This window comes from Mirounga angustirostris, unplaced genomic scaffold (genome assembly GCF_029215605.1).
Source record: "Mirounga angustirostris isolate CCGP_5_RB_7025 unplaced genomic scaffold, mMirAng1.0.hap1 SCAF_14, whole genome shotgun sequence".
Lineage (NCBI taxonomy): Eukaryota > Metazoa > Chordata > Mammalia > Carnivora > Phocidae > Mirounga > Mirounga angustirostris.
The window spans coordinates 77006163-77033002 of NW_026991722.1; the positions used below are offsets into that span (position 1 = coordinate 77006163).

General features: G+C 55.8%; 2 protein-coding genes across 3 annotated transcripts in view; one reads left to right on the plus strand and one right to left on the minus strand.

Moving 5' to 3' along the window:
• DTX1 (deltex E3 ubiquitin ligase 1) overlaps nt 1-12664 on the plus strand; it is a 35654-nt gene extending 22990 nt beyond the window's left edge. The window contains exons 4-10 of the mRNA XM_045887600.3: nt 8600-8661; nt 8858-9019; nt 9297-9358; nt 10067-10225; nt 10329-10490; nt 10596-10685; nt 11343-12664. Of these exons, the coding sequence (XP_045743556.1) occupies nt 8600-8661; nt 8858-9019; nt 9297-9358; nt 10067-10225; nt 10329-10490; nt 10596-10685; nt 11343-11567 (922 nt within the window). The 3' untranslated portion in view covers nt 11568-12664. The remainder of the gene's footprint in view (nt 1-8599; nt 8662-8857; nt 9020-9296; nt 9359-10066; nt 10226-10328; nt 10491-10595; nt 10686-11342) is intronic.
• A 957-nt stretch (nt 12665-13621) lies between these two features.
• RASAL1 (RAS protein activator like 1) overlaps nt 13622-26840 on the minus strand; it is a 33514-nt gene continuing 20295 nt past the window's right edge. For both annotated transcript variants that reach the window (XM_045887599.3, XM_064578412.1), the window contains exons 10-22: nt 26040-26157; nt 25760-25913; nt 25318-25382; nt 24915-25027; nt 23723-23915; nt 20025-20162; nt 19326-19470; nt 17935-18107; nt 16701-16838; nt 16481-16616; nt 15557-15677; nt 14651-14727; nt 13622-14399 (exon numbers count right to left, since the gene is read on the minus strand). In XM_045887599.3, coding sequence (XP_045743555.1) covers nt 14260-14399; nt 14651-14727; nt 15557-15677; nt 16481-16616; nt 16701-16838; nt 17935-18107; nt 19326-19470; nt 20025-20162; nt 23723-23915; nt 24915-25027; nt 25318-25382; nt 25760-25913; nt 26040-26157 — 1711 coding nt within the window. In that variant the 3' untranslated portion in view covers nt 13622-14259. The remainder of the gene's footprint in view (nt 14400-14650; nt 14728-15556; nt 15678-16480; nt 16617-16700; nt 16839-17934; nt 18108-19325; nt 19471-20024; nt 20163-23722; nt 23916-24914; nt 25028-25317; nt 25383-25759; nt 25914-26039; nt 26158-26840) is intronic.

A 26840-nucleotide genomic window follows, 5' to 3' on the forward strand; every position in this document is an offset into this window, starting at 1 on the left:
ACCGGGGTGCCCTACCCCCCTGCCTGTCCACCCCAGGTTTCCTGCCAGGGTCCCAGAGACCCGGCCTGATTGCACAGGGCGTCAGCCCTGGGGGGAGTGGCCGGGCCCCGCTTCGGCCCCCTGCCTCACTGTGTGACCCCAGTGGGACTCATTGCCCCCTCTGGTCCCCAGTTACTGCACCTGTGATGCGGGGCCGCCGTCCAGCATGAGGCCAGATGTCAAAGTGCCTGTGTTTCTGAGCCTGCACGCACCGTCTACATGGCCCGCCAGCAGCAGGAAGGGGTGCTTCTCCCGTTCATCCCTAGCAGGCTTGCACACCACGCCAACCTGAGCGGTGCCCTAGCGATGCCCCCTCTGTTTCTTCATGAGCCTCAGAACCTCTTCTGTTTGCTGGCTGCCAGTGGTTCCTTCTTTCGCCAATTACTTGTCTATTCCTTTTGCTTATCCTTCTCTTGGGCTGTTTATTTCTTCCTTATTGATTTGCACATGTTCCTTGTGTGTTAAGGGTCTTAACCCCTTATCTGTCGTCTTTTTATCTGTCACAGTTTGCTGCTTCTTTTGACCTTCTTTATGGCCTTATAGTCACCTGTTTTTAAATGAATTAGCCCATATATATCGAGCAACTACTGTGTGCCAGGCGTTGTTTGGGGCCCTGGGGATGCAACAAAGAAAAAGCAGATAATCCCTCCCCTCCCGGAACCACAGTCTAGTGAGAGACAAACAGTAAACGAAATAAATAAATTCTAGAATGTGGTCCAGAGAGGAGTAACTACTGCTGAAGGAACATAAAGAGTGGGCAACATATAAGGACTGATGAGAGGGATGTGATTTTAAATAAGGAGGTCACAAGAGGCCTCCCTGAGAATGTAACATTTGAGCAAAGACTAAAGGAGGTTAAAAAGCAAGCCACGCAGAGAACTGTGGGAAGAGCATTCCAGACAGAGGGAGCAGCTTGTGCAAAGGCCCTGAGGCAGGAGCAGGCCTGGTATGTTTGAGGAGGTCGGTGTGGCTGGAGAGGCTGCAGGGGGTGAGGTGGGGGGTCAGAGATGAAATGGGGCCAGTCCTCTAGGGCCCTGAGACTGTGGGGGGTCTTGGGCTTTGATTCTGAGTGAAATGGAAGCCCATGGTGTTGTCAGCTGTGGAGAGACAGGTGTGACTTTGTTGTAACAAGTTCCCTCTGGATATTGAGAATATGCTGCAGGTGGGGCTGATGCAGGAGGCAGGAGCCCATCTGGAGGTGGGCTTTGATATTGTCGATGTGTTTGGGTGTTTTCCTCCTGTTTTTTACTTCCACAGTGATTTTACATTTTTATTTTAAAGAATTCAAATTTGGTTCTTCAGTTAATAGGTATTACATTTCAATGCTTCAAAACCAACAAAGTACTGAAAAGTACACCATGAAAAGTCTCACCCTCACCGTGTCCCCCCATCGGGCCTGTGGCCTGCCCACCCTCCCCCTTTTCCTGGCCTCACTGGTGTGCAGTCTCCCCTCCCTCCAAGCGCCTCACCACAAGGTCAAACCAAACACCCCCACGCCCCAGACCTGAAGCACTTCCTGCCCTGCTCCCTGGGAGGCCAAACCACACACTCCTGTCTGCATGTGGCTGCCCCAGGCCGTGGGAACCGCCAGCCCAGCCCTCCCCTCCCCTCCCCTGCCCGGGTTCCCCTGACAGAGCCCTGCTCTAGGGGGTTGAGAGCCCAGGGGGTTAAATGAGAGTGATGCTCTCCCCCATCGAGAGGCTTTCCCCCAGGCCTCTCGATAAATCTGGCCCTAAGTGGCAACAGACCCCCAAAAGTCTCTCTAGGGGACTTTTCACCCTCTATTCCCTAGGAGTGGACAGGGGCAGGGATGAGAGGTCCCATCGGACAGAGGGGAAACTGAGGTCCACAGAAGCTCAGAGCTTGTCCAGGCAGAATGGGGAAATGAGCAAAGGCCTCCAGACAGCCGCCATTGATGGCCTGTGGTTTTGCTGGGCCTGGGGAGCACCCTGGAGCTCACTGTGATGTCCTCAGCCCCAGGCCCTGCAGAGCGGGGTGGGAGTGGAGACTTGGCTGGCCTCAGGTACAGGTGGAGGGGGCACTGAATGGGGGCAGGTGAGGGGAACAGGCCCAAGGAACTTGGGGGATCCCCAGGGGCTGTTCAACTTCCTTCTCCCATGACATGGCGCTCTCACTTCTGCCCGTTACTTACCCATTTGGAACCCAACTGACTGAAGCTGGAGCCTCCCAAGGTCCCCGAAGGGACCTTGAAGATTCTGCTCAGCTTGAGAGTGCTGTGATGGATTAGTGATGTCTGCCACAGGTAGGAGACAAGGAGTAGTGGTTTGCATACTCAATATTGTTCTTGCCATCCATTTACAGATAGCCCTGGAGAAGAGGAAGGATTTTTTTTTTTTTTTATGAGACAAAGGAAGAAAGGAGGTAGGGGAGACCTAGACATATTGAGGTCCTTAGAGTTGTGCCTACACTAGAACTCTTTTGAAGTACCAGGTGTCCTGACAGCCCCTGAGGCCAATCAGGGGATCTGGAAACCATCACCGAAAATGGGACATGCCTGGCGTCTATCCAGGGTGTGGCGGCAGGGGGCAGACAGGGAGGCCAGATGTGGGCAGAGGGATGGAAACACAGTTGGCCTAAAGGGAATGTCCATGTGGCTTCCTTCTTCCCTGGGGTCCTGAATTCCCCTTTATGCCTGGGATAGAGAGAGGGTTAGCCAGAGCAGGCACATGGGTCCACTCGTATAGCTGCTCATGCAGCCTACCTGGGCCTGAGCCAGCTCCAGGGTCCAGGTCAAGAACTTCAGCCCACCTGTAGGGTCCGGTGGGCTCAGAAAGCTTGCTCAACTCCAGATGGCCCCACAGATCCGCCTGGTGGGGTCAGCCCTGGCCTCTGACTCAGAAGCTCCAGGAACCAGTGCCAGGTGCACCACTAACCAGCTGGGTGACCTTAGTGAAGTCACTTCCCTTCTCTTGGCCTCAGTCCCATCATCCATAAAACAAATGACAAACAGATTTCATCTCATGCACCATCTCTGCTTGAAAGGTTACGTCTTCCAGGAGCATTCTTGAGGAGGAGTCTGAAGTTGCATTTTGGCTTAGTAGAAAGGAGTGCTGAGATCGATTGGTGATGCCTGCCACGGGTGCAGGATTGGTAAGAGTACTACACACGCCATGTATCTGCCATCCCTGCCTCAACCTTGTCTCGCGGGGGATGTTGGTGTTAGAACTGCTGTTTCTAAGGGCATTATGGGTTCTCTGAAGGGACCACAGAGCTAGCAGGCCAATTTCTCCTTTGGTTCAACTCTTCCATTCAGTACTTCTAGAGAACCCATTTGCATGGAGTTTCATCTGCAATCCTAGGGCCCCAGGGCTGGTTCAGACACATTTCTAGAAGCTCACAACCTGGCGCAAGAGATAGAAGTGGAACCATAAAACCAGAAAGCAAGATAAAATGTCTGTATCCTAAAAAGAGAGAGAGAGAGAGAGAGAGAGAGAGAGAAACATGGTCCCTTGGGAATTAAAAGGGGGTGGCTATGAATCCACTTGAGGTAGATCAGAAAAGACCTCAGGAAGACAGTGGCCTTTGAACCTGTCTTCAAAGAACAGATGTGAATTGGGAATAGACAGTAGGGACAGGCAGGAGGAACAGTGTGGCAGAGGTGCCCAGGCAGGAAAAAGGCAGGGAACAGTGTGAGGAACAGCAGCTAGGAAAATCTCACATTATCTCACCCTGCCTTTGAGCACTGCCTTCCAACCAGCATAGATATGAAGCATCTCTGCTCTTCCTTGGCAAGGAGGAAACCTAAACACCCCACCCCTCTTTCCCAGACTAATCCCGGGGGTTTTTCTCTAAGACAGAGCCTCCTGCCTGGGCCGCTAAGCCATGGTGAGGGAACTTGGTTCTGTCATATGGCTAAGAGCACAGACTCTGGAGTCTGACAGCCTGGGCTGGAATCCTGGCTCTGCCACTGGCAAATTACTTCAGCTCTCTGGGCCGGAGTTTTTCACTCTCTGTAGATGGATATCACAGACTTTGGGGTACGATTAGATGAGGGAGTGAAGCAGGACAACAGCATCGGACCCATAGTGAGTACCTGGAATTTTTGACCAGGGAGAACACCCCACTGTCTGTCTCTGTGTGGCACATTCACTAAGACAATTTCTGTGCAATGCCCAGGTTCCCCAAAACCTAACCATGAAACCTCTGCCCCAAGTGGGATGTGGAGGATTTCTGGGAACTTCTCAGGGGATGTTTGCTTTGGCTGTTGGGCAGGATGCCACCTGAGTGTGAGTACCGGCAGAGAAGCTCCAGGGGACTAGAGGCTGCAGATGGTGTTTCTCTGGGACACCTGCTTCAAGGCTCACTTCAAATATGTGCAGAGAACCCATGGGGAGAATGCACCTGAGCATGTGCTCATGAGTCACCTGCTCAGAATGTTCCCACCAAATTCAGCCTCCCTTTCTTCATGCAACAAGTGTTTATCAAACACCTGCTATGTGCTGTATACTAGGGTTGAAGTCAGGTGGTCAAGGAAAGTCTCTCTGAGGAGGTGAACTAGGAGAGCCATTCAGCATCTGGGGGGAAAGCCTTGGGGCAGAGGGCACAGCAGGTGCAAAGGCCTTGACAGGGGACTATGCTCCGTGGGTTAGAGCCACAGCAGATGTGTCCAGAGAAGAGAGATGGAATGGGTAGGAGATGAGGTCACAGAGGCAGGGAGGGCCTGGTCAGACCAAAGACTTTATAATCAGGTCATGGTTAGTGCTAGGACAATCAATCAGTCAATAAGGTAATGCAAAGACAGAGATTTCTCTGGAGTAAAATGGTAGGGAAGGTCTCTGATAAGGTGACATTTGAGCATAAATCTGTGTTAAGTGAGGGACCAAGGCGTGAGGATATCGGGGGAAGAGCATTCCGGGAGAGAGAGATCAGCAAGAGCAAAGGCCCTGGGGTGGGAATGTGGCTGGTGTGTTCGAGGAACAACACGAAGAACAGGGAGGCTGGGGTAGAATGGGTGAGGGGTGACCACAGGGGAAACAGAGTTCAAGGGGTAGGTATTGGCTATCTCACATAGGGTAAGGAGGTTGGCTTTTACTCTGAGCAAGGTAGGATCTGTGCAGGGTTGAGGGCAGAGGAAGAACAGGACCTGATGCAGAGGTGGGAAAGACAGCAAGAAAACCAGCGTGGCAGTGGGACCCATCTCCACCTTGGGGTGGCCAGGCCTGTCTTCTGGGCAGAGCAGATCTCAAGGGGGCCTGATGGCTTCCTACTACCCTTTGTCAGGCTGGGCCCCAAGAGGGTGGAGCAGAGAGTGCAGACCGGCCCCCCTTCCGGGAGGCCTGCGGGCAGCAAACTCTTGTCCAGGGCAGGAGGATGTGCTCGCTGACTCGGAGGAAACAGTGCGTCCCACATCAAAAGGGGGCCCCGGGTGGCTCCCACGCTCGGGCATCGTGGGAAACCTGTCACCCTGGGTTCTCTCAGGGGGCCTGCAGATTCAGAGAGGCTGGGGGCTGCCTTCACACTGTTCCCTAGCTCATGATGAGTAAATAAAAACCAGCCCCACTGTCACACCCTATCCACAACCTTCCCAGGAGCAAGACAAATTTTTGTAAATCGGGCTCTGTGGTTTTTAAGCGTTGCCAGACATTGTAGGGCAGCCGAGATTTAGAAACCTTCCCTTTCTGAGGTGCCCCCCTGCCTAAATCCCAGGCCAAAGACTCAGCAAGACCAAGGTCATGAGCTGGACCAGATGCTGGACATCAGATAGACCTGGGGTAGTGAACTGTCCTCACTGATTAGCAGAGGCTGTGCTGAAGATTCTGCTCAGCTTGAGAGTGCTGTGATGGATTAGTGATGTCTGCCACAGGTAGGAGACAAGGAGTAGTGGTTTGCATACTAAATATTGTTCTTGCCATCCATTTACAGATAGCCCTGGAGAAGAGGAAGGATTTTTTTTTTTTTTTATGAGACAAAAGAAGAAAGGAGGTAGGGGAGACCTGGACATATTGAGGTCCTTAGTGTTGTGCCTACACTAGAACTCTTTCGAAGGACAGGACAGGGAAGAGGAGAAACTTGAGGTACATGCCCCTTTGCTTTCCCGTAAGAGTAGGGGAAGGGGTGAGATTAGGTGATACCCTGCAGGAAGGTCCTGGAGGATTATGACAGGCCCCAAGAGGGTCAGATGGAAACTCAGCCCCATCTCTTGGGTCCCAGCAGGCTGCTAGAAGGAGGAAATCCTTCTCCACTCACACCCCTGCACCAAACTATGAGCTTTGCATGTTTTAACTCACTGAACCCTCACAAGGCTTTATCCCCATTACAGATGGGGAAATTGAGGCACAGCACCTTTCTGCACACACACACCTCAACTGACCAGGTGCTGGGAGTCCCATGGTACCTGCCCGCCAATAGCAGCCCCCTCCGGGGCTGTGTTCAGTGGTTCAGGCCACCAAAGTGTTCAATGACCCCGACTCTGCTCCAGACACTCTCCACACCCTCAGAAGGCTCTGGGAGGAGTGCTGCAGGGGACCCAGATTAAGTCTGTGTTGCTGAGCAGGCAGAGTGGAGAGGCTGTGTGCGGTGATGGGTGCATAGGACTCTGTGCAAAGTGTGGGCCTCCCAGCCAAGCAGCTGTGTGTCTGTGGGTCTGCACGTGTCCCATGTGCAGTGTGGCTGCAGGCGCTGGCTTCTCTTGTCTGATGGCATGCCCTCACGGCGTGTGCATGGGTGCGCCTCCACGTGTAGTGTTTACCATGCAGGAGTGTGTGTGTGCATCTGAATCCGTGCATGTTTGCGAGGGGTGTGTTCCCTGAGATCCGTCTGTGTGTGTCTTTGGATATATGTGTGCATGGTAAGTGTTCCCTAGTGTGTTGGTGTGTTTGTGGGTCTGCGTGCAAATGTTTGTGGCTTTGTGTTCCCCACGCACATGTATTCTGTGTCTGTGTCTGGGGAAGGAGCTTCCTGGGATGTGTGTGTGGGGGGGGGAGGTACCTGTTCGTGCAGTGTTCTCCATGTTATGTGTGTGTATCTGTGTACTTGTATGTGTGGTGTGTGTACTTGTATGTGTGTCATGTGTAACACTTGTATATGTGTGCTTGGAAATAGAGTGCCTATTCCCCAGGAGTGTGTGTGTGTTTCTGGATCCACCGCAGCTGCGCCCAAGCCTGCCAAGCATACCATTTGCTTAAAGATGCTTCCAGCCGGCTGCCCGCGATCGACTGTGCCTGCCAGGGGCCAGTGACCGGGCAGCCCTGGCCAGGCTCAGACCTTAGCAGGAAGGCAAAGGGGGTGGTAGCAGCAACTTCCCCAGCTGTCCCTGCCCCCATCCCTTCCTGCACACCCTCCTGGCACGTCTCCCAAGCCCCTCTGGCTCCCCTGGCTTTGAGAACGCACGTCTTCATTGAGACTTATCCATCCAGCGCTTCAGCAGCCAGACCACAGTTCACTTATGTAACCCAGCGCTGAAGTTGTGAAGCCTCAGATGGGCACGGTATGCAGATTGCCGCAACCCTTCTCATTCCGCCCTCCCAGCAGCCCTGGGGGTGAGGTATGACTATCCCCATTCTACAGATGAGGAAACAGAGGGTCACAGAGGTTCAGTGACTTGCCCAAGCTTGTCACTGCAATACTTTGATGGTTTCCTCTCCAAGGGGAAGGGAAGATACACTGTGACTCAGTGGGCTGAGGTGCAGAGAGGTGAAACTGCTCAGCCAGGCTTACGCATCAGTGGGGTGTTGGTGATGGGTACTGCCTTTCAAGTCTTTATTAGGTGCCAGGAATTCTTCTGGACCCTTGATGTGCAGAATTTCATGGACTCCTCACAGCAAACATAAGGACGGTGCCATTTTACAGGTGGGAGGCGGGCTTATGAGAGGTACTGTGCTATGTGACACCCAGCCAGTTAGTGCTTGAGCTGAGATATGAGGGCAGCTCTGGCTGATTTCAAAAGCCAGAGCTCTTTGGTGGGGGCGGGCAAAGAGGGGAAGCAGGCTATGGTTTCCTAAGGCCTCTTCATTTGAAGAGGGGCAATGCCTCAATTATAGGAACTGACATCAGTAGATCTTCGAGAGGGGAAAAACATGTTCATCGTAAAATGTCTTTGGAAAACCTGGATTTATCATTCCTAATCACATTTCTTTATGCAGGACTTATCAGAGCCTTCAATGTGCTCATATATGTTGTGAATTTTCAAGGAGACAGTGAAGTGTTTCATAACTTATTTGATCCCCGAATGCCTCTTTCCCAGAACCTTTTATGGGGAGAAATGTTGGAATGGCTACATCATCACTCACAGTTGGGTTTCAGGCACAGTGGCCAGTAGAAGGGAACTGTTGGACCCCAAGCTCTTGCAAGGGAGGCGAGCTGAGGAGTGGGGAAGAAAGGAGTAAGTCTAGGGATCCATTACATTATAACTGGGGCAGAGATCCCAATCACACCCCGCCCCATAATAGAAGGGTGTCTATATCCCTGGTGATCATTCTAAATGACGGGGACAGGCACAAAGAAGTCAGAGTATGCCCAGGAGTCAGAATGCAAACCAGGATCCCCTGATCTTCTGGTGTGTGGGGCTACAGTCCAGCTGCGGCCTCTTTTCTCCCCTCAGGGTCCCCGCGCTCCCGGTGAAGAACTTGAACGGTACCGGGCCGGTCCATCCGGCCCTAGCAGGTGAGATCCAGCCCTGGAGGGACAGAAGGGCGGGGCCCACGAGGAGGCGGCCCCACCTGTCCGCCCTGTGACTCCGCCCCCTGGCGGTCTGGTGGGCGGGGCCCAGAGGAAACGCCCCTACCGCTGGACCCTGCCACTAGGGAGGGCGGGGACCAGGTGGGCGCCACGCCCCCTGACGGCCCCGCCCTCTCCCCAGGGATGACCGGGATCCTGCTGTGTGCGGCGGGCCTGCCCGTGTGCCTGACGCGGGCCCCCAAGCCCATCCTGCACCCGCCGCCCGTGAGCAAGAGCGACGTCAAGCCCGTGCCCGGCGTGCCCGGGCTGTGCCGCAAGACCAAGAAGAAGCACCTCAAGAAGAGTACGCCTTCCGCGCCGACCCTGACCCCACTAACCTAACTCTTGACCCCAACTCCTCGGACCCCAACCTCCAATTTGTTCTTAGGACTTAGAACTCCACCTCCATCTCCTGCTCTCAGCTCCCTTCCCCCCGACCCCCTCTGCCACCAACTCTGATTGCAGCCACCGCTGAAAGGTGACTCCTGCCAACCCCTCCCTGACCCCTGACCCCATCCTGAGCCAAGCCCTCAGGGGGAGATTCTAGGCACCCTCGAGCCTACCCCGCTGTGTCCTTGCAGGTAAGAACCCCGAGGATGTGGTCCGAAGGTACATGCAGAAGGTGAAGAACCCGCCCGATGAGGTGAGCCCCCGCGGGAGGGTCCTGGCCTGGGCAGAGGGGGCAACCTGGCTTCCCCAGCCCCTGACCTCCCATCCTCTACACCCTCTCCCGTGTTTCTGTGTGTCACAGTCTCTCCTCCCAGTTTGGGGGTTCACCTTTTCTCTCTCTCTCTTTTTAAAGATTTTATTTATTCATTGAGACAGAGATACAGAGAGAGAGAGATCATGAGCAGGGGGACAGGCAGAGGGAGAGGAAGAAGCAGACTCCCCACTGAGCCAGGAGCCCGATGTGGGGCTCGATCCCAGAACCCTGGGATCATGACCCGAGCGGAAGGCAGTCGCTTAACCGACTGAGCCACCCAGGCGCCCCAACGCCTTTTCTCTTTTATGCAATGTCTTCTGATAAACAGGTTTAATAGAATCACGTTTCTCAGTCTCCTGATGAGTGACAGTTTTCGTATCTTATTTTCACCCGTATTTTCCACCCCATGTTTAAGTTTTGCTTTCTATAGTTAAGCCTTTAATCCCTCTGGAGGGGGGTGCCAGGGAGCCCTGTCTTCCTCTGCCATGTATCTGCATTCAGTATATGGGAGTGTCCTCTCCCTTTGCCAAATGGGTACCGGAGGCTGGGGCAATCTTCCACCCTTGGGGGCCTCCCAGGGGCAGCGCTGACCTGAGGGTGTCCTGCCCTGGCCAGTCCTCAGTGTCCCTTCTGTGCCCCCGCCCACAGGACTGCACCATCTGCATGGAGCGCCTGGTCACAGCATCCGGTTACGAGGGCGTGCTTCGGCACAAGGGCGTGCGGCCCGAGCTTGTGGGCCGCCTGGGCCGCTGCGGCCACATGTACCACCTGCTGTGCCTCGTGGCCATGTACTCCAATGGCAACAAGGTGGGCCGCGCGGGCCAGTGGGTGGAGCCAGTGGGTGGGGCGCAGGCGGAGGGGCGGGGCCGGGATACCTGGGGGCCTCACCGCCAGCCTCCCCCCGCCCCAGGATGGCAGCCTGCAGTGCCCCACCTGTAAGGCCATCTATGGAGAGAAGACGGGCACTCAGCCGCCCGGGAAGATGGAGTTCCACCTCATCCCCCACTCGCTGCCGGGCTTCGCTGACACCCAGACCATCCGCATTGTCTACGACATCCCCACAGGCATCCAGGTGAGCCCCCCCCCTTCCCGCCCCTCTGGCCTCAACTCCTCTGAACCCTGCAGAGGCCCCCCCCACACCTGTCCATGGTTCAAGCACCTGCTCCCCTCCCCACAGGGCCCCGAGCACCCCAACCCAGGCAAGAAGTTCACCGCAAGAGGCTTCCCGCGCCACTGCTATCTGCCCAACAATGAGAAGGGCCGGAAGGTGGGTGCTCTGAGGGTGCAGAGGTGGGGGAGCTGGCCAGGGTCCCCCTCACCCCCAATCCCTGTTTCCTCCCTGCACCAGCATCGACCACTACCTCCTAGTGCGAGTCCAGCCCTGACAGTTGCTTCACACCCCCCATCTCATTTCCAGCTTGGTGAGGTCAAGGTCTTGACCCCATTTTACAGAAGCCTCAGACAGGGCAAGTGACTTTCCCAAGGTCACACAGCTAGTAAGTGGGAGAGCCTAGATTTCAACCCAAGCAGTCCAAGCTCTTCTCCACCACACTCCGGATTGTCGGCTTCACTTCCTGTTTTTCAAGAGAAGCCGGATCTCCTGATTTTCATGTAAAATCTCCAGGTTTTTGAACATTGCCAAAGAAGTCACAAAATGGCTATTTAGTAAACCAGACACAGCTGAGGGCCTTCAATTTGAGACCCAGATGAAACAGGCAGATAACCTGGAAAGAGCTCTTACTGGGAGTCCATCTAGGGAAGTGGTCATGCTGGGCGGCCACTGGTAATGTTGCAGGCTTAGAAAGCACAGTGTGGCCAGGGAGGGAGGGAGGCTGGGCTGGGGGAGGAGGGGGCTCCAGCCACAGGGCGGGGCTGCCCGGGCCCTCCCCTCACCCCCGCGCCTGTCCTGGTGCCTACCCGCCAGGTGCTGAGGCTGCTCATCACCGCCTGGGAGCGGAGACTCATCTTCACCATCGGCACGTCCAACACCACGGGAGAGTCGGACACTGTGGTGTGGAACGAGATCCACCACAAGACCGAGTTTGGGTCCAACCTCACAGGCCACGGCTACCCGGACGCTAGCTACCTAGACAACGTGCTGGCCGAGCTCACAGCCCAGGGCGTGTCCGAGGCTGCAGCCAAGGCCTGAGGCCAGAGGCTGCCCACCTTCCCTCCTGCTTGGCCCCCTGGTCCGGCACTTGCCTCCCTCCGCCAGGTGTGTCCTGGTGGCCCAGGTTCAGGGCTGGGGAGGAGCCTGCAGAAGGAGCCAGAAGCTTTCTGGAGATGTGGCTGGAGGTAGTTGGAATATGCTGGGAGGATGGCAGGCCAGCCGGCTCCGACTTGTAGCTTCCCGAGAGGGTGGCAGAGAGAGTACCAGGAACCACAGCAACCTCCCTACCAAAAAGACAGAGCCCCACCCCCTCATGCAAACACACGTGTCCTGTTGAACACATGCACGCACACCCACGTGCCTCTACTTAACCCCAGACTGGGGGGGAAGAGACAGAAGACCCCTGTGATACCCCATATGGATTCCCATCTGTGTCTCTATCATATCCGTACAGCTTGTCTGCAGATGGGATTCAGGTCAAACACCTGGGGCCCTGCTGGGGCTTCGAGGGGGAAAAGGGCCCTTGGGAAGCTTAGCCTCCCCCCCCATCTCTGTCACCCATCTCTGCCACCCCCTGATGGGCAGTTGTGGGCCCATGGGGTAGAAGCCCCAGATTAGTCAGCAGGTTAGCAAAGGGGCAGGCCAGAGAGAGGGGGACCAGCGGGATCTTATTTTGTGCTTGTGTCTCTTCATCCTTCTGGGACTCTGACGTCCTTCTCCCCTCCCATCCCCAGGCCTTATGTCTGTCCCAGATAAAGCACTGTTCTCCTTTCCTCCCCACCCCATCCTCTCCACCAAATCACTCCCAAACATCAAGATCCAAAGGCTGAAGCTTCTGGCTTCAGGAGCAAGATGAGGAGGCCTAGCTTAGGCCAGCAGGTCTAAAAAGCAGACCGGACAGCAAAGAGTCCATTTCCCTTTCCTTGGGAGTGGGCAGTGGGGTGGCTGATGGTCTTGGCCAACCAGGGGCCTGTTGCCCAGGCAACTCACCAGCTCCGCCTCTGTTGATTGGCTGCCACGGTGGAAGTCAGCCAAGATTTAAAGGGACGCAAGCAATTGCTCTTTTGAAAACCTACCAGTCCCACTGTGGGTGGAGAAATAAATGGTCTTTCTCCTCCTCACTCAGTCTTTTCCTGCCAAGAGGGGTGGGGGGGTGGGTGGCTCTGTTCCTGGGGGACTCTGGCCCACCCCATCGGGGAGCTTACAACAAAATGATGACCCCAGGACCATTGCCCCTCTCAGCCTTGGGCAGCAGGAGATTGAGGGTCCCCATAATTCTCTTGTCTTGGGGTACGCAGGGAGTGTGAAGGTGACAGAGGCAGACCCTCCCAACCCTAGTCCCCAAGAGGGCAGGGCTGAAGGTGCTGTTCTCAAGCAAGGCACAAGACAATGCACACAGCTGCTGCCCGTCACAGTACTGGGAATGAGGGACTTGGGCTGGGAGCTGAGAGCCAACGGGAAAACCTGGAGGAGCTGGGATACACCGTGACTGGCTCCTCGAGCCCCAGCCCCTGCCCTACGGCAGGAGGGCCCGGTTCTGTCTAGGGACAGATCCCAGGATCTGCAACAAGCTTCCCATCCGCTCGGCAGCATCCCAGGATGCTGGGTGGCTGTGGCGGATGCTGTGGCTCCAGGCGACCCCTGCTGGCCACACTTGGGATAGCGCCGCATCTTTCCGGATCCCCCTCATCTCCAGATATGCTTTGGTTTTTGTCCCACACTCTAGTCACACGAAACCAGAAATGAGTCCTTGGAGGCCCTTCCAGTTCTGCCAGTTGGGTGTTCCCAAATATTTTACCCTCTATGATTCATTCTCAAACAAAATCTCACTTCAAACCTTACTATACATAATTGCCCAGCCCCATGATCATCAAATCCTGTGTTCGACCATATCACCGGGGAATCTTGTTAAAAATCCTGATCCCTGTGCCCACACTCCCTCAGATTCTGATTTAGTAAATCTGGGTGGGGTCCAACAATCTGAATTTCTAGCAGACAACCTAGGGGGTGAGTTTTGGACCACAGTCTAAGAAACCCCTCCCTGGCTCCCAAGCCAGCCCCGTGGAACCCAGTTTGACAACCACACATCTAGACACTCCCTCCTTATTTTATACAGCATGAACTGAGGCTCAAAGAGGGGATCAGAACCTAGCCCAAGGTCTCCCAGGATCCAAGGATCTGAGTCTGGCACACTGGGGTCCAAGCCTCCGTTATTCCCGAGGGAACCTGATTCTGGAAGCTTGTGGTTAGGACTCTCAGCCAAGGCAGGGTTCAGGAGGATCAGTAAGGTTACACGGATTGGCAGACATGAAAACAGGAAGGGCTGAGCCTCTTTAGTGCCTGTCTGGGGCAACAAGGCCACGTGGGTATCGGGAATTCACGTACAGCTGTATCCAGCAGCTCAGGACCAGGCTGGCTTGGTCGGTGTGGGCAGAGGCCAGTCTGGTTTAGCAGAGACCTTCCACTGAGCCGAATGAGTCGGACTCCTTATCCCATCCACGCCCATCTGCCTCAGCCCAGAGACTGAGATTCATTCAGTACAAAGGCCAGCCCCCCGCCAGAGGGCTTCTATGCCTGGGGTTCTGGACTTAGGGCACAGAGACTAGGAGATCTCCAGAAGCCTCTACCCTACAGCATCAACGAGGTATAGGACAGCCTCAAGGGGCCGGGGTGCACTGAGAAGGGCCCGCTGGCTCCTTCCACCTCCTTCCAGGCTGGCTCTGGCATCTCCTCAGTGCCCAAGGGGGCCCAGGGCTGCCTTCTGCTGCTCCCGCTGCTGGAACTCTTCATGGGCTCTGTCCAGATCTTCGAGCACCTCCAGCAGGCGGGCGGCTGCCTCTCTCTGCCGGGCCAGGGCATTGGGACAGGCCCCTGTGAGGGAGACAAGGAGCCACGGGGGATCAGCCAGGCCAGGGCGGGCTGCCATAAGCCAGACCCCACAGCTTTCTCAGGCTCCAGGCTGGCCCTATGCCCTGAGGGCCCACACACTCCGTCCCGCCACTCACCACACCTGCTGGTGAACTGCGAAGGGGAGAGTTGTGGGGAAGGACATAGGAGTGGGCTCAGCAAGTTATGGCAGGGGACAGAGACGGCGAAGAAAGGGGACCTCCTTAGCCCCTTACCTTCCGTGTCCCCAGAACTCTTCTCTGCATCTGCCTCTGGGCTTGAATCTGTGTTGGGATCCTCCTGGAATTTCATCCTGGAAGTTGAAAGGGAGAAAGACAGGTTGGTCCCTGATTCCCAATCTTGGTCTCCACCCCAGAGATTCTCTGCTGGTTGCAGGAGACGTGACTGGCTCCCACTAGTCACCATCACCACCACCACCATCACATCAAATACTTAAGAGTGCCAGACACTATTATAAACCCTTCACATGTATTAACTCATTTAAGTATCACAAAAAATGTATCCAAGGGAGGTACTTACTGTTGGATCCGTTATACAGTCCAGACACAGAGAGGTAATGTAACTTGCCTAAGGTTGCACAGCATAATAACTGTTACCGTGTATTGAAAGCTGTGACCAGGCATCTACAAAATGCCTCACCTGTATTAGCTCATTTGACCACTCAGGACAACCCCATGAGGAAGGTACCGTTATTATCCCTATTTTTCCGATGAGGAAACGGAGGTACAGAGAGGGTAAGCAATGTGCCCGAGATCACACAGCCAGTAAGTGGCTAGCCCAGAATTCGAAGCCAGGCAGGCCAGCTTCAGAACCCACTCTAGAAGGAGTTGGAAAAAATCGGTCACTGAATAGGGGTGAAGCCCACCAGGAAGGAAAAGGAACACATCCAAGGCCTGTACCCATGTCTCAAGGGACCCGGATATTAAAAGACCCAAGACCCACTTCTGCACTGGGGCCTGCCTGAGGACGCCTCCCAGTCCCCCGCTTGAGCCTGCACACCGTGCACCGGGAAGCTCAGCTGAAGCGGACGGAAAGAATGAATGAATGAACATGGGAGGCCATGCTGGGCAGGTGGCCTGGCTGGTCATCGCGGGGGAAGTGGGCTGGGCAGGGGCACCCACCTGAGCTGGTCCCGCCCCAGGAGCAGCCGCCGATACACCATCTGGATCTCAGCGTCGGGATCCAGCGGGTCGCTCCAGTCCCCCAGGGTGACGGCCGAGTGTGTGCGGCTACAACCAGCAGCTGAGGGGGACACAGCGCCATCAGGACTGCTTCCCATTGCCCCTTCCAAAAGTCCCCACGGCAGATGGCCCCCAAGCCCCGACCCTTCTGCCTCTAAAATCCCTCTTCCAACCTACTACTTCCATCAAGCCCCACTGCCTCCATCCCGCCCAGCAGAACGGTAGCCTCACCTCCCTCTAGCCTCCTCCCACAGTCCAGCCTCCAGCCACGCAGACCCTTTTCAATCCTTCAGCCCCCCCTGTGCCACCTCCAGCCCTTTGCCCGTGCTCTTTGCTCTGCCTACGACCCTTCCTTACCCCATCCCTGTCTCCAACTTCGTTGCTTAACGCCTCCTTTTCTTAGGTCACATCTAAACAGCACCTCCTCCAGGAAGCCCTCCTTGATCTCCTACTCTGGGGCTGGGTCAGAGGCATGCTCTGGAGTCTCAAAAGCCTCATTTTAGTACTTAGAAGACTGTATTACAATTGTCTGGTTCTTCACTTGTCTTCCTCCAGAGCAAACCTGATGTCTGTGTACCACTAGATGCTTGGCACATAGTAGGTGCTTAAAAAATAATACCTCACATGTAATGAGCACTATGTGCTCAGCAGTGTTCTAAGGGCTTTGTGTATATCAACTCACTCAATCCTCCCAACAACCCCAGGAGGCAGGTACTGTCATCAACCCCATTTCCCGCTTCAGGAGACTGAGGCATACAGAGGTTAAGTAACTTGCCCCAGGTTGCACAGCAGCCAGACGAAGGTGGGACAACTGCTGATCGACAGGTGGGGAGGACGGAACCTGGGCCCACCCTGCCCCCTCACCTGAGCGCTCAGCCTGGAGGCAGCAGGTCCAGCGCGAGCTGCGGAAGGCACCGGGGTGGCAGGCGGCCAGCTTGTCCGGGTTGGGGGCACTGGCCTTGCGCAGAGCCGACAGCCACTGGTTGAGCTCGTTCACATTCTGCAGGGAGCCCAGGGGTGCGGGGGGACAGTCAGGGGTGGGACCCTAAGGGACGCTCTCCACCCCATCCTTGCCATGCCTCACCTTGCACTGGAGGTAAGTGGTGTGCAGCGTGCTGGTGGGGTCCTGCGTTACCACCTGCATCACGTGCGGCAGCTGGAAGGCGCCCTCGTCCACGCGCTCCACGGCGCGGATGCGCGACACCGGGATGGAGGAGCGCATCTGGGAGACAGGCCTGTCACTGCAGAGTGGGCTGCAGGGCAGGCTGGGGCCCGGGGTGGTGGGGCCCAGGGGCAGCTTTCCTTTGGAGGCGTGCCTCAGGGGATGTTCCCTGAGGGTGTGTCTGTAATCTGGGTGCATGACCCCTGTCTCGAGCACTGAGTCCCCCAGACCTGCCCCATCACCCTCGAAAGAAGCGCGGACTCCCCTGGGCACCAGTGTCCATCACTGTCATCCATCAGCACAGCAACCCCTGACATGGCAGATGGGAAGGGCTTTCTAGCACTCCACATTTATCACTTTACACCAATTTCTGAGGCCGGGTCTATGTGCCGAGGAGGAAACTGAGGCACAGGGGGATCCTTGACCCTCCCGAGGTCACTCAGCTAGTGGAGCCAGGGTTGGAAACCAGGGACTGGAACTCTAGACTCTATGCTCTGCTGACAAAGTGGGAATAATGAGCAAGCACACCCTGTCCAGTGTTAGCTATCATTCACGGACGTGCAGGCACAGAAATGCATACACACCAGCAGGTGCCTGAGTTGCCGCTGGATTTCAGTGGCAACCCCGTAAGAACAGGGATTTTATGTCTTGTTTACTGCTGTATGTCCAGTGCGTAGAACACTGCATGGTATACAGTAAGCACTCAATAAATGTTTGATGAATGACCGAGTGAATAAATGCCTGGTATGTGTGCCCTCCAGGCAGGGACATCTGAGCGAACAGATCTAATTTTACGTGGTAGGATAGCGCTTGGGCATTGGCCTGCGTGGGAGCATCGGAGGGCGGCTAAGCATTGTGTGTGTCTTGTGTGTGTCCACACCGGGGGGCGGGGGGGGGGGGGGCGGTCCGGACCACAAGTGCACATTCTGAAGGACGTCTGATGGTGTGGGGCGGGGGGCTGGATGCCTGTGTCTGTCCTGTGCCCACACTGGCCCAAAAGTGGGAGCAGAGCCTGGCCTGAGACTTTGGACTTGTTGAGTCCTTGCCCCGTCCTGGGCCTCAGTTTTCCCCGGCTTACAGAGAGGCAGCTCAATGAGGGAGGCCACTGCTGGAACCCCCTACCCCACCCCACTCCTGCTGTGGGCAGGAGGCCCACCTGCCACTCAGGACTCTTGGAGTAGGAGAGAGTCTCCCCGCTGAGCCAGAAGTAACGCTTCTTGAAGGCAAAGCGTGTGGCCAGGCTGGCGGGCTCCTCCTTGCGCTTCAGCAGGTAACCTTCACGAACAATCACTGAGGGGGCCACCAGGGCCCTGGCTGGGCCCCCAGCCTCTGGGAAATGGGGAGAGAGGGGACAGTGAACCCCTCATATGCAGGCTCAACGTGCCCTGCCGGTGTGCCCAGGGCCTCTGTGGATGAGCATGACTCTCTGCCCCCCCTAGAGGCAGGAGGGTGAACGACAGGACGGCTGCGGGCTCCACTCCCTCCATTAGGGAGTGGATCATTGAAGGTGGGATGGGCAGCACAAAGCAGGCGTCCAGCATCCCTCTCCTGAAGCTCTGTAGACAGTGGTGCAGGCAGCCAGTGGGGGTGGGGCGCGGGGGGGCTGCCTCAGGAAGTCAGTCCAGGGAGGACCTGGGATCTAGTCCCCCCTGGGGGGTCCCTCCCCAATGCCACAGGGACCCTGCCATGCCACAACCAGGGCTCCCCATTCCAACAGGTTCCTCCTATGTGACTTGGACCCAACTCTCTCATGCCCTGAGCCCTACAATGTAATACAGACTTAGCCCCAACTCTTCTGCTTAAAGCAGTCCCAGGCTCCATTTCACTCCCCATCAAAGCCCAGCTGCCTATGAAGCCCCCACACAATCTGGACCCCACCTCTCTTTGTGCCCCCTCATTCACTCTTCTACATTGGCTCCTCCCTGTGGCTCCCCATTCCCCACCTCAGGGCCTTTGCACATGCTATTCCCAGCCTGGAATACTCTTCCCTGGGATCTTCATGGCTTGCTCTCTGTCCTCCTTCAGGTCTTTGCTCTAATAGCACCCTAGTGAGGCCATTTCGGGCCTAAAAATTCAACCTGCCACCCCTACCCCAACATTCTCTTCCCTCCATTATTTTTTCTCCCTACACGATCACTCCCAAACATACTATATTATTTGCTAACTCGTCTTGTTTATAGCCTGTGGTCCCTGCTAGAATAAAACTTCCACTAGAGCAGGAATTTCTTCTGTCTTGTCCACTGCTGTTTCCCCAGCACCTGGAACACTGTCTAGCAAGCACTTGATATTTTTTGATTGCGTGCACACCATGCAACAGCACCCACACACATCTCCACATTGGCTGGAATAGCCTGGAGGACAGGGCCTGAGCTCTGTTCATATCTGGGACCTAGCACAGGAGGGGCCAGGAAATGTTAGTAGACTAACTAGCTGACCCACACAGGTCCATAGTCTCAATGCTGGGGGGGGGCGGGCGGGCGCGGGAAGGGCAGGTCCTGAGGGTCCACAGAGTGACAAGCCAGATGTGGCAGGAACACAGGGACTCACCCTCCTCCTCATCCACATCCACCAGCTGGTCCAGGAAGTGTCTCACACGTGAGATACTCTGCAGCAGGAAGGGGTGGAGGGGGGCCATCCATAGCTCCTTGCCCTGGCCCAGCTGCTGGCCCAGGTTTCCGATGCTCTGCACAGCCTGGAGCAAAGAAGCAAGGGATGCCAGGGCCAAGGTCACTGCAGGGGAAGGGCTGTCTGTGGACCCAGAACAGAGCCCCTGCGTCCTAACTCTCAAATCAGTGCTCAATGAAAGGGGAAGACTCATAGCACCTGCTTTGAGCAATATCTACCCCTCCCTATGGAGATATGCACCCCCAGTGCCCTTATTCTGTTCCCTCCGGAGCCCAATTCCCCTACCCAGGACTGCCTGATCTTATCATGCATACTTTGAAGCCCATCAGAACCTCAAAATATGGCCACTTTGCAAAGGATGGTCTAATTCACACTAAGGTGTAAATGACTACTAGCCCGCTTCCCACTTTCCTCCTGGAAGGGTAGGGTTTTCGTTTCAAGAGACGAAATTAGAGAACATATGAATGAATGCCTTCACAGTCCAGATGGAAGGCTAATGGGTGTTTCAGGCAGATTTCTCTGGGTGTCGTTTGGGTCTTCTGTCAGTTTGGCCTTCCAGCTCTGTTCCTATGCTTTTCCCAGGCTAAGAACACCCAGGATGTGAGACTCCACTTTCAGCACCTTGGCAAGCAGTAGCAGTGAGCGGCTGGTCTGGGGATCTGCATGCTGGTCCCGGAGGTCAAACAGCTTCGGGGTGAGGATGGCAGGTGCAAAGAATCGCAGGAAGAGAAAGCCACTTATGGCCAGGTACTTCACATCCTGCCAAGAGAAGCAGCAGGTGGGATGAGCCCCCAAGGACCACTTCCCAAATGGGGAAACTGAGGCGGCCAAGACTATAGATTGGTGGTGCAAGGGGAAGTGGGACTGGAGATGGGCTAGGAGACCACACTGGTCTGCCAAGATGGTTTTTTCTCTCTGGACCTCAGTTTCTCCACCTGGAAAATAGAGTAACAATCACAATCCTGCAGGACCAGCTTTAGCCCAATATCCTCAGAATCTGCTTTGTGCCAGTCACCGTGCTAAGGGCACAGGCCTATAAAGGAAGCAGCATCATTATTCCCCTTTTACAGATGAGGAAGCAGAAATTCAGAGATGCCAAGTGACTTGCCCAAGGTCACACAGCTGATGGGTAGAGAAGGCAGAATTCAATCTCCTAATCTATGATTTATTATATTGATAGCACCATGCCAGATACCTCTCCATACATTTGTTTAGTTAATACTCACCCTGGGAGGAGGGATTCTCTCTGCATTTTACAGAGAAGGCCACTGAAGCCCAAAGAGAGGTCACCTGCCCAAGACCACACAGCTGTAAATGGCAGAGCCAAGATTTGAACCCAAGCAGGATTAGAGCTCTCAGCTCTTCCTCACACCCTCCTGCATTCGACCCTCGCTACCGTGCAATGCTTGCTGAGCGTCAGGAACTAATCCGAACCGCTAACTGTCCCATGGAGTAGGTACTATTGTCCCTGTTTTCTGGATGAGGACACGGGCTCAGGAGTGAACCCAGGCCGGCTGGCTCCTGAGGCTGTCCTATGGGCACCCCCCAGCCCAAGCCTCTGCCTCCTACAAACTGTAAAGTGCGGTGCCCCCCTGTGTGAGTCCCGGCCCTGGCCCATCTACAGGTAAGGCTGGTGCCCCCAGCGCCAGCAGAGACAACTCAGAGAGAGGGTGTGCCTTTACCCTGGGTGCACCTGGCTTTCCCCGAATCACTCCCCGCCCACCTTGCACACTTGCCCGGCTATATTTAGCCCGAGAATGTGCTCCAGTATTCATTTAGGGGTTGTATTCACACTTGAGACAATACCCTCCCTGGGTCCGTGCCAACTTCCTACGGCACGTGTGCGCTGACAGGGAGCCCTGCCGACAGAGGGTACCCAACACCGCCCAGGAGGAGGATCTCTGCCCCCACCTGCCCTCATCTGGAACCTGAGTTGCCCCCAAGGCCACCACACCTCCCCCCCACCCCCCACCCCCCGCACCTGCCATCTTCCAGGGTAATTTTAGTCTTTGACATCATCTCTTAGACTTCCTTTCTTAAGCAGGAGGAACAGGTGTCAGAGCGGCAGAGAAAGGAGTTCCCCTGGGTTTCCATGACCCCATCCACCCTCGCGGGCCTGAGAAGGTCCCTGCTCCCTGCCCACGGCCTCTGCCCACCGTGGGAGCTGAGAACTGCAGGGCACTCGGGTGTCACACTGGGTCCCCCACAAGGGCCAGGCTGTCTAGGGAGCTGGCCTCCCCGCTTCCCTTCCCGCCTCCCAGCCACAGCTGTGTCCCACTTAGCACCTGCAGCCCAGGCGAGATCCTGGCAAAATGGGGCGTAAATCAAGCAACATCCCAGTTTGGAGGCCCAGAACTCACTCCTCAGTGGGGGGCCGAGGAGAGAAGGGAGAGGCCCACGCTGGGAGACCAGAGGCCTCGCTTTGAGTCCACAACCCTTGGCCAAGGCTCTTTACCTCTCTGGGCCTCAGTTTCCCCACCGGTAAAGAGAACGTGGGGAGAGGTGTGGCGTAATCAAGGGCTCTTAACTCAAGCTCTAGGGACTGAGCTGTTATATCTCCAACATTTAGCAGGTCTTAGATTTTTCTGCAAAGTGACCCCCGAGTCGTGTTTCTATTACGTCAGCACTACCTAAGAGCCTGATGTGATGTCATTTGTAAGGTAGGACAAAAACGGCCACCTGGGGGCGCCTGGGTGGCTCAGTGGGTTAAGTGTCTGCCTTCGGCTCGGGTCATGATCCCGGAGTCCCTGGATCAAGTCCCGCATCAGGCTCCCTGCTTAGTGGGGAGTCTGCTTCTGGCTCTGACCCTCCCCTCTCTCGTGCTTTCTCTCTCTCTTTCTCTCTCAAATAAATAAAACCTTTAAAAAAAAATGCTTTAAAAAAAAAAAAACAGGGGCGCCTGGGTGACTCAGTTGTTAAGCGTCTGCCTTCGGCTCGGGTCATGATCCCGGGGTCCTGGGATCGAGCCCCACATCGGGCTCCCTGCTCCGTGGGAAGCCTGCTTCTCCCTCTCCCACTCCCCCTGCTTGTGTTCCCTCTCTTGTTGTCTCTCTCTCTGTGTCAAATAAATAAATAAAAATCTTTAAAAAAATAAAATAAGGGGCGCCTGGGTGGCTCAGATGGTTAAGCGTCTGCCTTCGGCTCAGGTCATGATCCTGGAGTCCCAGGATCGAGTCCCGCATCGGGCTCCCTGCTCGGCGGGGAGTCTGCTTCTCCTCCCTCTGACCCTCCTCCCTCTCCTGCTCTCTGTCTCTCGTTCTCTCTCTCTCAAATAAATAAATAAAATCTTTTTTAAAAAAAAAAATAAATAAATAAAATAATAAAATAATAATTAAAAAAACCACGGCCACCCGGAAGGGATGCTGACCATTAAACCAGGGGGGCTCCGATGAGTAACCCACAGGCGAGTCCAGCTGCAAACACATAACAACTGGCTCAAAGTGTTGTTGTGTTGTTGTTGTTAGGTGAATCAATGCCAACATTTAAAAAAATAGGAGACCTCACATAAAATCCAGAATGTCGGCTCTAGAAAATAAACTCTCACGATCTGGCAGTGCTGGGTCCGCATTCCTACATGGCAATGACTGATTGTCTGGAGCTGCCCCCTTAAGACAAGCCATGGGAGTTCCCTTTGCCACAGTCCCTACCACTCCCTACTGCCCCACACCGGACTGCTGCCTTCATTCACCTCACCTGCCGGAGGCAGCGCCGGGGGTCTCAACTTTTATGTCAATAGTGACAAAGCACTGCCACATGCGGGGATTTGCTTTTAGGCTATTTCGGGCGCCTGCTACTGAGCACCTACTGTGTACCAGTGTGCTCGCTCATTCTTGCGCTCCCTCGCTCTCTTTCTCTAAGAGCTGCATTTAAGAAGCACTTACTTTGTGCCAGACTCTATATTTGGTGGTTTTGAGCACCGATCCAGAAGCCAGACTGCCTAGACAGGTGCCTACCCCAGGACCATGTGACTCAATCTCTCTGGGCCTCTGCTTCTTCCTCTGGGAAATGGAAGAATACTGGTACCCACCCCATAGGGTGGATACGAAGACTAGATAAGGCGAGGAATACGTTCAAGGCGGTCTGACCCCCGACAAGGGCTATATATCGCGTTAGCTGCTCTTACTACTATTACCACCACCCCTGGATCCCAGACCCTGCCAGGAATACCGATCCCACTTCCGACAGGACACACAGTACTTTAGCGTGAGCAGCCCAGCTCTGTCCCCACCCTGCTCCGCCTCTCCATGTGACCCTGGACAAGCCACTGCCCCTCCCCAGCCTCAGTTTCCCCATCGGCTCCATGGGAACGCGTGGCCCACCTCATGCTCCGCCTGGGGGAAGCGCTCCTCCACGCACTGGTGCAGCTGCTTGAAGGCGAGGCGCATGGCAGGCGGGCAGCGCCCCACGGAGCCCACGATGGCCTCCACGATGGGCCCCAGGTAGCCGGTCAGCAGCCCCAGGCTGGCGTCCCGCACGTGCTCCTCTGAGGGTGCGCCCTTGAAGGAGATTCTCCTGGGGAAACAGAGTGGCTGTGCCTCCGAGCGCAGCCTCTGTCAGCTCAAAACCCTCCCCCAGCCCCCACTGAGCTGAGAGCACCCACCTTCCCATCCCCCCTCCATAACCTCCCCTCCTCCCGTTCCCGCCAGGCTTCTTTCTGCTGCTTAAACACGCAGAGCTCACTCCTGTCGCGGAGCCTCGTGCATGCTCTTCCCTCCGCCTGAGACCCTCTTGCACCCACAGTTAGCTTAAATGTCCCCTCCTCAAAGAGGCCATCCCTTTCCCACCACACATCATCACGGACCCTGGTCTGGTGCGTTTTCAGCAGGGACACGCCGGACACACGCTCCCACCTCAGGGCCTTTGCACTTGCTCTTTCCCCTGGCCCGGGATACTCTTCCACCGGATCTGTGCATGCCTCCCTCCCTCATCTCCTTCAAGTGTCTGCTGAAAGGTCCCCTTCTCTGTGAGGCTGTCCCTCTGACCACCCTATGAAATCCTGCAAGCCCCTTCTCTGCTCCCACAACCCTTCCCTGCTCTCTCTCTCTCTCCATTCCCCTGAGCGCCTTCAATGACCTTCTTTAGTTGGCTATCTCCCTCCCCCTGGAAGACAGATTTGGGTCCGCTTACTCCCTGCTCAGAACCAGTGTTCAGCCGGTGTCTGAACAATAGGTTCTCAACGATTGTTTTGTTGAGTGGATGATGGAATAACACTTTTCTACCTGCAAGGTTCTTGTCCCTTCTTTCTTATTCCCACACAGGTTGTAGGGTCTGTCTTGCCTGCCTCAGAGTTGGGATTCGAACCCAGGAGCTCAGTTTCAGAGTCCTGCCCGTCACCACTACACTACTCAGCCCGAGGATCGCGGTGCTCCCAGTGAGGCTTTCTGCGGCAACGCGGAGCTCCTGAGCAACGGAGCCGGAGGGAGGGAGTAGGCACAGACCCAGGCTGGCAAGGCTCTGGGCAGACAAGGGGGCTGCCAGGGGGTTGGGGTTCGCCCCTGAGGCCTTGCTCACCTGGTGCGGCCCAGGTCCATCTTGCACGGGTCCAGCTCCATGTACTTCTTTTCCTCGAAGACACGGTTAATCACCGGCTTCAGGACCTCGTGCAGGTAAGGCATGCCCACGAGCTGAGGGCAGGGGGCACCACATGGGGCGGGGCTGAGGGGGAGGCGGGGGCATGCCCACGAGCGGGGAGCGGGGGGACCATGCAGGGAGAGGCTCAGAGCGAGGCTGAGGCATGTCCAAGGGCAGGAGTGAGGGGCGTCTCAGGGTGAGGCCAGGCACCAGCCACCAGCAACCCCGCGCAGCTACCCTGAGCCAGCCGAGGCCGGCCAAGCTCTGGGCTCCCAGTAAGCACAGAAAAGGAGTCCCCTTGAGGAAGCTGCAGCTGGGCCCCACCAGGCCTTTGCGTGCTCACCTTCATAAACTGTTCCATTGCCTTGGATGCCAGGGAGTTAGAACGGAAGAGGGTGTTGGGGTCAGCTGGGAGGACAGAGGGAAATGTTTGCTGGGATTTGGAGGCCGGATCCACCTCACCCCACCCACCCAAGGTGGGAGTCATGATTCTTCCAGCCTCAGGAATCAGGTAGAGCTGCAACATCAACTCCATTCACAGTCCAGGGGCCCAGAGTGGTTCAATGAGCGGCCTGAGGTCACACAGCTCAAGAGGAGCAATGCCAGCACCTGAATCCAAGACTGTATCCCCAGTTGGCTGCTGGTGCAGAGTGTAGGGACCCCCCCGCCCCCACACACATAGGAGCCCCTGACCTCTGCCTGAAGCCCCCCGTTTCTCCCTCAGAGACCCTGTGTGTGGACCCATCCCTGGGGTGTGATGTCTGGGGCTCATGCAGGCAACTCACTGGTCCGGGTCACCTCACGCCGGGTGAGATAGTCCAGAAAGGGCCCAGCCTGGCCCTGGCCAAGAAAGAGCTTCACTAGCTTGGTGGCAAGGTCCTGGCGGCAGTCCCCCAAGGTCAGCTCCTCCAGCACAGCCAGGGGACTAGCAGCATCCTCCTGGGCAAGGACAGCCAACAGGGGAGGTGGCCCAGGGTCCTGGGACCCCAAAGCAAGAGCCCCGGGAGGGATCCCTGAAGCACGGGGAGCCATCATCCAGATCCCCAGTAGAATGGATGCACCCACCTCTGCCGGCCCCAGCACAGACTCCATGAGCAGCTCCGTGAGCGGCTGGTAATACTGGGAGGGCAGGATGCGGTCCTCGATGAGGCGCACCTTCAGCCGCAGCGCGCCCAGGGTCCCCCTGACCGGGGTCAGATCGCAGGTGAGAGAGCAGTAAGTATGTACGCGCAGGCGCGGACGGCCAAGAGAGGCAGGTGTGAACACAGATAAGGAGCATGGGTATTAGCAAAACAAGGCAGATGGGGACAGGTGTGAGCAGGTGTGAACAGGCGTGGGCAGTGTGGGCAGGTGTGAACAGATACTGACGGGGTACACAGGAACAGATGAGTGCAGACAGAGTCAACAGATACTGCTGGTGTGGAATGACGTGGCCAGTGTAAAAAAAAAATATGTACACTGTGAACAGACAATGGGGGCAGGTGTGGATAGTGTAGTCTGATGCAGACAAGTGTGGAGAAGTGTGGGCAGGTGTGGGTATATGTGAACAGATGTTCAGAGGGATACACGGGAATGGACAGGTAAAGTCGATGTGAACAGTGTGGCCAGCATAAGGTGTATACAAGAACGGACAATGTGAACAGGTGTGCACAGGTGTGGAAAGACCCGGGGTTCTGAACACGCATTGACTAGTGTGAGCTGATATGTTCACGTGCAAACAGGTGGATGGGGTCCAAGGTGAACTCATTTGGACTTAAGTAAATGCACATTGTAAGACAGACATTCAATGAGTGAACGAAGTGACATGGTGACAGCTTGTGGGCTGACATGGGCACCCACCAGGACCTGCCCGCAAGCTGAAGATGG